This window comes from Osmerus mordax, chromosome 27 (genome assembly GCF_038355195.1).
Source record: "Osmerus mordax isolate fOsmMor3 chromosome 27, fOsmMor3.pri, whole genome shotgun sequence".
NCBI classification, from domain to species: Eukaryota; Metazoa; Chordata; class Actinopteri; order Osmeriformes; family Osmeridae; genus Osmerus; species Osmerus mordax.
In genome coordinates this window covers 1,184,759-1,196,521 of record NC_090076.1, presented here as the reverse complement: position 1 = coordinate 1,196,521, position 11,763 = coordinate 1,184,759, and the positions used below count along the sequence as shown (strand labels likewise).

The window sequence follows — 11,763 nt, the reverse complement described above, 5'->3', positions numbered from 1 at the left end:
GCCATGAAGTCCAGTGAATTGTCTGTAGACCTCTGAGACAGGATTGCATTAAGGCACAGATCTGGGGAAGGGAAAATAAAAATGTCTGCAGAATTGAAGGTCTCAATGAGCACAGTGGCCTCCATCATCCGTAAATGGAAGAAGTTTGGAACCACCAGGACTCTTCCTAGAGTTGGCCGCCCATCCAAACTGAGCGATCGGGCGAAAAGGTCCTTTGTCAGGGAGGTGACCAAGAATCCGATGATCACTCCGATGGTCACAGAGGAGAACCTTCCAGAAGGATAACCATCTCTGCAGCACTCCACCAATAAGGCCACTCCTCAGTAAAAGGCCCTGAAGGACTCTCTGACCATGAAAACAAAATTCTCTGGTCTGATGAAACAAAGATTTAACTCTTTGGCCTGAATGCCAAGCGTCTGCAGGAAACCAGGCACTGCTCATCACCTGGCCAATACCATCCCTACAGTGAAGCATGGTGGTGGCAGCATCATGCTGTGGGGATGTTTATCCATATGCACTGTATAATGTGATTTTATCTGCTCAGACGCAACAAAACTCATTGGACAGTGCTGTATCATGCAGACAATTACCCAAAAAATATTGCCAGAGCAATCAATAGGTTTTATGTAGGGAGTCAGGTGGCTGAGCGGTTAGGGAAGCGGTCCAGTAATCTGAAGGTTGCCAGTTCGATTCCCGGCCGTGCAAAATGACATTGTGTCCTTGGGCAAGGCACTTCACCCTACTTGCCTCGGGGAGAATGTCCCTGTACTTACTGTAAGTCACTCTGGATAAGAGCGTCTGTTAAATGACTAAATGTAATGTACAAAAAGTGGAAGAGGCCTTGACGGGCCAAGTCAATCACTTAATCTGAATCCAATTGAGAATGTCCTTTACATTTTAAAGAGGAAACTGGCATCAAGACAGTCCTAAAACAACTCATACTGTAGCGTGGCTGCAGTAGGTAACAGACGTCAGGCAATTGTTACTTAATCATGGTAATCCTTATGTAATAGGCTACGCAAAAATTTACTAATAAATAATAATTATTTGATTGTACATGACTTTCAACTGTTGGTGCCCTATGATGGATGAAGGCACTATGTATTCGATATGTGTGGTGCCTCATCAATTAAAGCTGACAGTATTCAATACATCGGTCTACTAAAACCTTTACCCAAGGTGACAAAAAGAGACATATGAAGAAACAGTTGTGCTCAAAATTTTGCATACCCTTGGAGAATTAGTGATATGTTCAATTTTTTAAGAAAAGAGTGAGCAGGCAAAACACATGTATTTTATTTCTTATGGGATTCATATTCCCCCACTGTCTGGGTGCAACTTTAGGTTATAACAGAATAGCACAATCATAAAACAAAACATGGCAACAAAGAAAAAAAAGAAATGACCCCTGTTCAAAAGTCTGCATACCCTTAGTTCTTAATACTGTGTATTGTTTACACACTTTAGCATCAATGACAGCGTGCAGCCTTTTGTAATTGTCTATGAGGCCTCAAATTCTTGCAAGTGGTATAGCTACCCATTTGTCTTGGCAGAATCCCTGCCAGGTCAGGCAAAGTCTTCGTCTGGCATGAATCGCACATTTGAGATCTCCCTAGAGTGGCTCCAGAACTTTCACCTTTTTCTGCTGTAACCACTGAAGGGTCAACTTGGCTTTGTGCTTAAGCTGCTTGCATACTGCTCAGACAATGCCCAACTAGCCCCAACATTCTAAGTTGGCAGTAGTTGGTTGCAGTCTTTTGAATGTTCAGAAAACCAACTGCCAGTTCCACACTGCCCAGACTGTATCCAATTGTAAACAACTAGACACTTTTGTTGCCTATTTTTTTTAAAGACAAGTTAACAGGTTGCCTTGTTTGACATCGACAAAGTAGAGGGATTAATAAATATTGTTAAAGTAGTCATGGTCTACCTGGCTTTTAAAGCTGTTGGGCGTGTACAGGACAGACTGCGATCGAGACGAGCCAGGAGGAGACTGTGGAGTAAACCGTGGCTAATGCGACATGAAAAACAGGGGGCATATCCTAATTTATGCAAAGAGCTACTCTGAAGATGCCCCAGCTTTTGCAAACTTTGCCCGTTTTGCGCCTCCAGCTTTTAAGCATCTACTGACCATGGTTACTTCACTCATTGCTAGAAAAAACACAAATTTCAGGCACTGCATTTCTCCTGGTGAACGCCTTATGGTGACTAAGATTCTTGGCAACAGGTGAGGTGCTACAATGTGTCAATATAGGCTAATTTATTTGTACAAATTACAATACACTTTAGATAGGAAAAATGAATGCCTAACATGGCTTTGTTTTACAAGGTGAAACCTTCCAGAGCCTTTCTTACCAATTCCGGATTGGTTGCTCAACAATTCGTTTGTTTGTTCCTGAAACCTGTGTGGCCATCTATCAAGTTCTCTGTGTAAAATATCTCAAGGTAAGCATAAACAATTTCTCATCATCATCATTATTTCATATACTAAGCGTGATAACAGCTCATTCATTTGAATCAGGTGTGTTGGAAGAGTGAAACAACTACCAAATGCAGAGCAGTTGGTCAAGAGAACCAGGGTTGAGAAACACTGGCTTACAGGCACCGTTCAGCAAAATATGTAATCAAAATAATGTAAATGATGCAAAAACACACAAAGCCATTAAAATATACTTGACAGTGTCAGTTTAATAAACAGAAAAATATTATGAATAAATATAATAATATATGAACGGTAGCCTACATTGATAGAGTAAGCAGATATTATTGCAAGAAGAAAGGATTAATCAAATGCAAAAGGGTTGTCATGCTGCGACAAATGGTTTTGGTCTGCGGTTTTGGTCTTGGGTTCGGTCTGCCAGGCCTGACCGGCGTCTTCCCCCACCATCGTAGCCAACTCACCACTAGGTGGTGATCAGTTGACAGCTCCGCCCCTCTCCTCACCCGAGTGTCCAAGACATTCGGCCTCAGATCCGACGGCACGACTACAAAGTCTATCATTGAACTGAGACCTCGGGTGTCCTGGTGCCAAGTGCTCATATGGACAAACAAAACACCGCTCAGGTTCAGATCGGGGAGGCCGTTCCTCCCAATCACGCCCCTCCAGGTCTCACTGTCATTGCCCACATGAGCATTGAAGTCTCCCAGGAGGACGAGGGCATCTCTGGGAGGAGCGCTTTCCAGCACCCCCCCCCCCCAGAGACTCCAAAAAGGGTGGGTACTCTGCGCTGCCGTTTGGTGCGTAAGCACAAACAACAGTGAGGACCCGTCCCCCCACCCGAAGGCAGAGGGAGGGCTACCCTCTCGTCCACCGGGGTGAACCCCAACGTACAGGCGCCGAACCGAGGGGAAACAAGTATTCCCACCCCAGCTCGACGCCTCTCACCGAGGGCAACTCCAGAGTGGAAGAGAGTCCAGCCCCTCTTAAGGAGACTGGTTCCGGAGTCGATGCTGTGCGTTGAGGCGAGGCCGACTATATCTAGCCGGAACCTCTCTACCTCATGCACCAGCTCCGGCTGCTTTCCCGCCAGCGAGGTGACGTTCCACGTCCCTAGAGCTAGCTTCTGCAGCCGAGGATCGGACCGCCAAGGCCCCCGCCTTCGGCCACCGCCCGTCTCACACTGCACCCGACCCCCATGACCCCTCCTGCGGATGGTGAGCCCACTGGAAGGGGGTCCCACGTTGTCTCTTCGGGCTGTGCCCGGCCGGGCCCCATGGGAAAGGGCCCGGCCACCAGGCGCTCGCCATCGAGCCCCACCCCCAGGCCTGGCTCCAAGGGGGGGGCCCCGGTGACCCGCTTCCGGGCAGGGGCAACTGGGAACCATTGTTCGTTTTCTTCATGGTAGGTTTTTGAGCCACGCTTTGTCTGTTCCTTCGCCTGGAACCTGTTTGCCTTGGGTGACCCTACCAGGGGCATAAAGCCCCCGACAACATAGCTTCCAGGATCACTAGGACACGCAAACCCCTCCACCGCGGTAAGGTGGTGACTCAGAGCTTGTACATATCTAAAATAACATGAGTTGGACTCTTGAATGGCTCTAAATTAATGCTCTAAATCAGGGGTATTCAATTAGAAACCCAAAAGGTCCACTAACCAAATTTCCATTCAGTCCAGGGTCCGGAACAATTATGGTTTATTTTTCTGGCCCTTACCTCAGAGTTCTGGGGGTAATTTTGTTCAAAGTGTCCATGCTTTGTGTCATAGTGACCATAGCCGCGGGAACATAGGATATTTTATCAGGGGGGTGCTGCTGGGGGGGGGGGGGGGGTTCTTAATGTTGCGGGGCGCTAGGGATGGACTGGGAGTAAAAATAGGTCATCCACATTCTGTTTGATGTGATGCTAGTTCGTGAGAACGGATACTAAATGCGAGCGCGCGTAGCACGCAAGACAATTTTTTTGCCTTTATTTGAGCACAAAATAGTTTTTTGAGCTTTATGTAAAATGAACATAGCCGTTTTTCAATTGGTTAAAACCTTGTCCAGTGAAGGTGATGTCTTTTTGTCTCTTAATGTTTCAGCCCCACCCTTACGTTTCTTAGCCTGGTTTTCCATTGTTATTCTTCTCCCGGTGCTCCTGATGGCCAGTCCGCTACTGCGGGGCTGGGCTGTGCCGCGGTGGTGAATTTTCAAGTCATATCATTGGAAATTCTCGTGCTGTCAGGGGGTGCTACAGCACTCCTAGTTCCCACGGCCATGATAGTGACGTTTCACATTAGCTTCCACTATTGACAAGGGCAACCGTCTCATTAAACACATCGGTTTTGTGCGCCCCACCGGCAGCACAAATGCATACTTGTCTGAAATTAGGTATTTTTGGATTTGGATTTTCGCCGGGTTTAGAGCACGCCATGTTTTTCGCTATGGAAGAAACAGGTACTGTTAGCAAATCGATTAGCCTGCATTGTTGCGAATGACACACACAACCTGAACCACAGAGGTTGCAACCAACTTTCAGTGAGTGAGCTGTCATGGTGATTACAGTTTTTAAAGCTCCTGATTGGACCTTTGTATTGGACAAGTAAGATAGAAACCACATTTAGTTGGAACAAAAAGATGTGCCGGTTAAAATGGAAACGTTCCGTCAAAATGAATTAATTCCATAATAATATATCGGTTATAGGTCCGGGTCCTGATAGGGAACCGCCTGGGTCCGGACCCGGACCGCGGTCCGCCAATTAGTGACCCCTGCTCTAAATATTGACAGTATGCCGTTATGTTGTCAGAACGTTTGGCAACTGCACTCTCAGTAAGTGTGTGCAGAGTAGCATTAACCATCTCCAGCACTTGGATATCTTTTTCTTGCGCTTGTGTGTCTGGGGACTTCCTCTTGCGGGTAATAAATGGCGGTGTCCTATCACATGGGGCTGGTTCCTCCTCTTCCCTGTTTGTCATATCATCACTGTTGGCAGCATCATTAGAACTGTTGTCCTCTTCATTCTCATTTTCTGTTTCTGTGTTAGATGAAGTGTCCTGTTAAAAAAATATTAATGTTACTAATGTTAATATACTTTTTTCCATTTAGTGCCCAAACACAACATCTGAATGGCTGGAGGTTGCTGATGAGTTCCAGAAAAAGTGGCAGTTCCCCCACTGTCTGGGTGCTTTGGATGGGAAACATGTAGCAATTCTACCCCCACCAAATAGTGGCTATTTTTTTTATAATTACAAGCTATTTAATTCGATAGTACTCATGGCCCTGGTCGACAGCAACTATAGATTTATATATGTGGACATTGGATGCAATGGCAGAGTGTCAGACGGAGGAGTGTTGAGGGGATGCACACTGGAGCGGCAAACATTCAACATCCCCCTACCTGCTCCTCTGCTTGAATCAGTAAAGGAGTTACCATACTACATGGTACACACATGGCATGACGAAGCATTCCCCCTAAAACCATACATCATGAAGCCATACGCTAGGAGAGGTCTTTCTACAGAACAGAGTCTTCAATTACAGATTGTCAAGAGCACGTAGGGTGGTAGAAAATGCCTTTAGCATACTGACCAACAGGTGGCGTGTACTACTGTCACCCATCAACCAACGACCAGATGTGGTGGAAAATATGGTCCTTGCCTGCTGTGCCATGCACAACTTTCTCAGAGAGGAATACAGTGCAGTATATGATGGACCAGAAACAAATTCTTCTTTGCAGCAGGCTGTTCTGTCTGGGTCTACCAATCCTACTCAACAGGCTAAGATCACTAACTCAGATAATGGTGCTGTTGCATGGCAATGGTGCTGTTGCATGGCAATGGGACAGTATCTAGATGTGTCCAGATGATCTTAGCCTGTTGAGTAGGATTGGTAGATGTAATTACAGATGTAAAATAAATAATCTCACGTTTTGAGGGATGTTTGATTTCGACTGCCTTTTTTTCATGTGGATCTCAAGAAACTTCAGTTTCCAGCCACCATTAGTAAACTACATTTTTATAATTTTAGATAATATGACAGAAGATCATGTCATTTAAAAAAAATCTTTCTATCAGTCGTTACTAGCTAGTCTATCAAATATATCCAGGTACATAGCTACATTTTGACCATTAAATATTCAACTGAAGTTCCAAGTAGCCTGGGTGTGAATGTTACAAATAACCATCTGGGATCAGATACAAGCACATAGGCCTAATCGCTAATGTTACAGTTAGACTAGTAGGCCTAGCTACATCTCAGAGCGCCCCCCCCCCCCCTCCCTCCCGTGACTAAAATAAACGTTATGACATTTTAATTGAGACATTCGTAACGCTAATTAAAAAACTGTTTTTACAATACAATGTTGACAACAGGTTACAGTAGATCACTTTACATTTAGTCATTTTAGCAGCCGCTCTTATCCAGAGCGACTTACAGTAAGTACAGGGACATTCCCCCTGAGGCAAGTAGGGTGAAGTGCCTTGCCCAAGGACACAACGTCATTTTGCATGGCCGGGAATCGAACTGACAACCTTCAGATTACTAGCCCGCTTCCCTACCCGCTCAGCCACCTGACTCCCCAGAGGTCCCCAGTTTCTCCGCGATGTATTTCACATTCAGCGTTGATCTTGCTGTCGCGGTTGGAAAATGCCTGTGAGCTAATATTGTAGAGTTGGGGTTTTTCTTCCCACAACTCAATCAAGCGTTCTTCTCGTTCCTGTGTCCAAAACCCAGCCATTATTAAATACAAAATATTTTACCAAACGAACAGTACCAGTAATAGACAGTTGGATCTACAGTTTTTGACATCAAAGAAAATTGTGCATGCTGACGTTGCGCATGCGAGTATGGGCTAGTTGTCAAGGGAATATACTCTCAGAATGTTGCCGTTAGTTGGAAAACAGCACACACCGTCAGACTTTCCATGACTCCACCAGACCCGACTGGACAAACTCGAAAAACTCCAACTAACACCAACTAACTCCAACTGACGGCGCACACTGATCCGACAGTTGGCGTTGGTTGGAGTTGGTCGGCGTTTGTTGGGCAGTGTGCAAGCGGCTTTAGGGTCATTGTCATGCGTAAAGTCCAAGAGCGACCTGCATTCATGCTGCATTCATATTGCCATACATTTTCACAAGATTCCCTGTGCCTTTTAGAGCTCACACCCCCCCAAACATCAGTGACCCACCACCATGCTTCACAGTGGGGATGGTATTCTTTTCACAATAGGCCTTGTTGACCCCTCTCCAAACATAGCACTTGTGGTTGTGACCATAAAGCTCCATTTTGGTCTTGTCACTCCAAATTACAGTGTGTCAGAAGATGTAAGGCATGTCAAGGTGTTGTCGGGCATATTGTAACCGGGCTTTTTTGTGGCATTGGCGCAGTAAAGGCTTCTTTCTGGCAAGTTGACCATGCAGCAAAAACATTTTCAAGTATCGTCGTATTGTGCTCCACACCGTCTTTTTCTAGAGCAGCCTGTATTTCTCCTGAGGTTACCTGTGGGTTTTTCTTTGTATCCAAAACAATTCGCCTGGCAGTTGTGGCTGAAATCTTTCTGGGTCTACCTGTCCTTTTTTAATTTTTTTACAAATTGATTGAACAGTACTCACTGGCTTTTTCAAGACTTGGGATATCTTTTTATATCCTTTTCCATCTGTATAAAGTTCAATTACCTTGTTATGCAGGTTTTTGACAGTTCTTTTCTGATCCCCATGGCTCAGTAAGTAGCCAGTGCATCCATGTGACAGCTAACAAACTCATTGACTATTTATACACAGACATTAATTCCAATTTTAAAAGGCACTGGTGTGGAAAATTAATCTTTAATTACCATTTAAACCTGTATATGTCACCTTGTGTGTCTGTAACAAGGCCAAAAATTCAAAAGTATGTCAACTTTTGATCAGGCCCATTTAGGTGATTTTTGTTAACATTAGGATTTATAAAAGAGCCAAACAACCATACAAGCTTCATATGATCACTATCCTTAAATAACAGACCATTTGTTTTCATATTGTCATATTTTCAAAATCAATGTCAACATTTCACAATTGCTGCCAAAGTATGCAAAGTTTTGCGCACAACTTTACTTGGTATAAGATTCTTTATGCTATCTCATGTTCCAATTTCCTCCCCTTTTATTGCACAGATTCCTTAAGCATACCGTGACCATTAATTACAACATAATAAAACATTACATTTTATTGGTCAATTATTAAGTCTAAATCTTATAGGTACGCTTTCAAGTTGTCTTTCCTTACCCCAGCACTTGTTGACCCTAAAAAGTTCATGATTACCTATAATTAACCCTGAAAATGACATACCAGGCCTTAATACAAATAAATTTTCAAACAAGGACTACTAGCCTTTAAAATGTTTCGAAATTCAGAAGTTACACAAGGGTGAACTACGAAATATAAATTAATCAGTATATTTGAAAGACATCTGAAAGAAAAATCTGTCACTGGGTGATGGTTCTTTAAGAGCACTTTTAATGCTGTACTAAGTCCACAGGACTCAGAATCTGTAGACATAGAAATATATATTGGCATATTTGAAGTAATACATAAGTCAGGTTTGTAGAATTGTTTACAGACAGTGTGGTCTTAAGACATGTATGTAACATGTGTGATAAAATAGTTCAGTATTAAAAACCTACCAATATCAAAAAATCTTTCCCAGTTCTTTCCCTGTGATTCAACATGAGTTACTGGGTGCAAGATGCATCCCCCCTTTTCTGGGAGGCATCAATTTGTTCCCAGGCCTCAAAGACCTCTGTGAGAGATTGAAAAATCTAGAGTACACACACAACACAAACACACACATACACACTTGCAGTAGTATGAACAAAATGTACACACAAGACTACTATGCAAAATATACAGTATAAACCAAAGTTTCACCAAGCTTTGACATTACACAGCAATGCGAGATGACCTTTTAAGATGAAGAGGAGATATTCCCAGAGGATACAATGGTCTCTCTTGGCAAGTGTTCTGGCTCATCTTTATTGGGGTGTGATGAGTTATCCGACTTGCTCCTGCTGAACTCAGCATTCATGATGGGTCTGGTGAACTTTTCAGCAGGCCGTATGCAGACACTGCAGCACATGAGCATCTTAAGGAAGGCACAACGCATCTCATTGCTAGTGAGTGTGTAGATCAGCGGGTTCATGGCTGAGTTGAGCACAGCCAGAGCCAGGAACCACTCAGCCTTATAAAGGATAGAGCACATGCGGATTTCACAGGCCACATCAAGCAGCAGAAGGATGAAGAGAGGTGCCCAGCAGGCAATGAAGCAACTCAGGACAATGATGACAGTCTTTAGGAGGGCCATGGACTTCTCAGAACTTTTGTTACTGGTACCTCCACCACCACGACCGTTAGAGACTTTGCGGAAGACCAGCTTGCGACTGCGTGTACGCACCAGGGCATAGATGCGGGCATAAAGAACAACAATGGCCATTAGGATGATGCTGAAGACAGTGGTGCAGAATAGGATGTAGGTCTTGTGGTAGAGTGGGAGAACGGTAGAACACTTCGGCATGCTTTCAATACAGTTCCAACCCATAACTGGTAGGCCACCCAAGATGGCAGCAATCATCCACACTGTACTAATGAGCATAAAGACGCGCCAGGTATTGCCATTGTTGTGGAGCTTCATCTTAAGCATTGTGAGGTGTCGCTCTATTGCGATAGCCAGTAGGCTGAAGACTGAAGCAGCCAAAGCCACAAACATGCTCCCCTCCCTGAAAAACCATTGTGTTGGGGTCAGTTTGTATGTGTTGGCTCCCGACAACAAGATGTTGGCAGTGTATACCACCCCTGCCAACAAGTCTGAAAGGGCTAAGTTTCCAATGAAGTAATACATGGGTTTGTGGAACTTCTTGGTCCTCCAAATTGTGAGCAGGACTAAAACATTCTCAAGTATTATGAAGCAACATACAATTATAAAAATCACTGAATCTGCCTTGAGCCTAGAATCCTGTTCAACTTTGCGAAACTTCCCAGTATAATTGTAGTGTCTAGCGATCAAGTCGGAATACATGGATTCAGCCATAGCCCTATTCTGTTTAAATATAATCCCAGGATCTGTAGTTTCAAATGTAGTCCACTTAGGGGTGCTGGCAGTCCAAGGCAAAACAGGAAAATGTATTCCTTTGTTCTTATTTGCTTGTCATTGCAGATCTTGAAGTCAAGTAGTAATCCTCATTGTCACAGGTTATTCTGAGAAAAAATCTGTACATCTGGAAAGTCCTGAGAAAAAGAGAAGAATTATCTAAGACCGCTTAGAGTAATTGTATTTCGGCTCATATTGTATCCTCAATTGCCCCCTAAAAGCAGTGTGTCCAAATCCAAAACAAAAATAGGTCTTCTGACAAAACGTTTTTTTTTTTTTTTTTTTACCTTATTTGAACACAAGAAATATTCTAGGTTTGTAAGTCAAAATCAAACTGTAGGCCAACATCTATATGTTTCACTTGGTCAACTTCTACACAATTTAAAAGGGATTGGGACAGAATGATTGTCAGAAGCAATGAACTATCTTGAGATGGCTATCAGGCACTGTATATTTTTTTATACACCTTAAATGTGTTAATATATTAGGTTAATATTTTTAGGTTAACATTTTACAATATATTTTATAATGACACTTTAATAAAAACAATTATCAAAGAATTGGAATAGGACACTGTTACCAATTCCCATAAATAGAATATAACAATAAAAAAAAGTTTCTGAGATACACATAACTAATGTGAAACACATTAAGTTATTGGATACAGTATTAATTATTAGAACGACCCTGTCATATTGTATCATGAGTTGATAATATACTGTAGGCCAATTGAGAATGTGGTCAATTGTATCAATTCTGAATTATGTGAAATAATTAAAAATTGTGTTAACCTGTAAACATTGTTTCCCTGTGTATCTAATATTGAGTTGTCGTCTTACCTTAAAGACAGATATCCATACAGCTAAATGTAGATTATAAAGGTTTATACAAAACTTGTTTTTTTCCAAAAACCCTTCCTTCAAAACTTCTATTTCTCCACTCTGTGTGAATGACTGTTGAGATGTGGTCTGTCAGTAATGTCTCCACTGGACTGAATGCAGTGAGCCTGAGAAAAAGGTTTTTTTTTCCCAGTACAACCCACTAATTCAATAGTACTCCCCCTCCCCCAGTGCCTTTTAGTTGGTCAAAGAGTGGGCAGTTTATTTTGATCTGTAGGCTATGAGGGAAATGTCTGCCAGACATAACATGGCTTGGTTTAATACTTGATTCTGAGTATACTAACAATGGAAGTTTAAAACTGAATTTGTCACTACAGTATGGTGT

The 11,763-nt window shown here is 43.1% G+C and overlaps 1 protein-coding gene and 1 pseudogene across 1 annotated transcript; one reads left to right on the top strand and one right to left on the bottom strand.

Moving 5' to 3' along the window:
- Positions 1-1,921: 1,921 nt before the first annotated feature.
- Positions 1,922-6,283, top strand: LOC136936557 (uncharacterized; annotated as a pseudogene).
- A 3,077-nt stretch (positions 6,284-9,360) lies between these two features.
- Positions 9,361-10,479, bottom strand: s1pr1 (sphingosine-1-phosphate receptor 1). The gene has a single exon (XM_067230649.1). It carries the CDS (start codon positions 10,477-10,479, stop codon positions 9,361-9,363), a length of 1,119 nt encoding a protein of 372 aa, XP_067086750.1.
- Between the last annotated feature and the right edge of the window lie 1,284 nt (positions 10,480-11,763).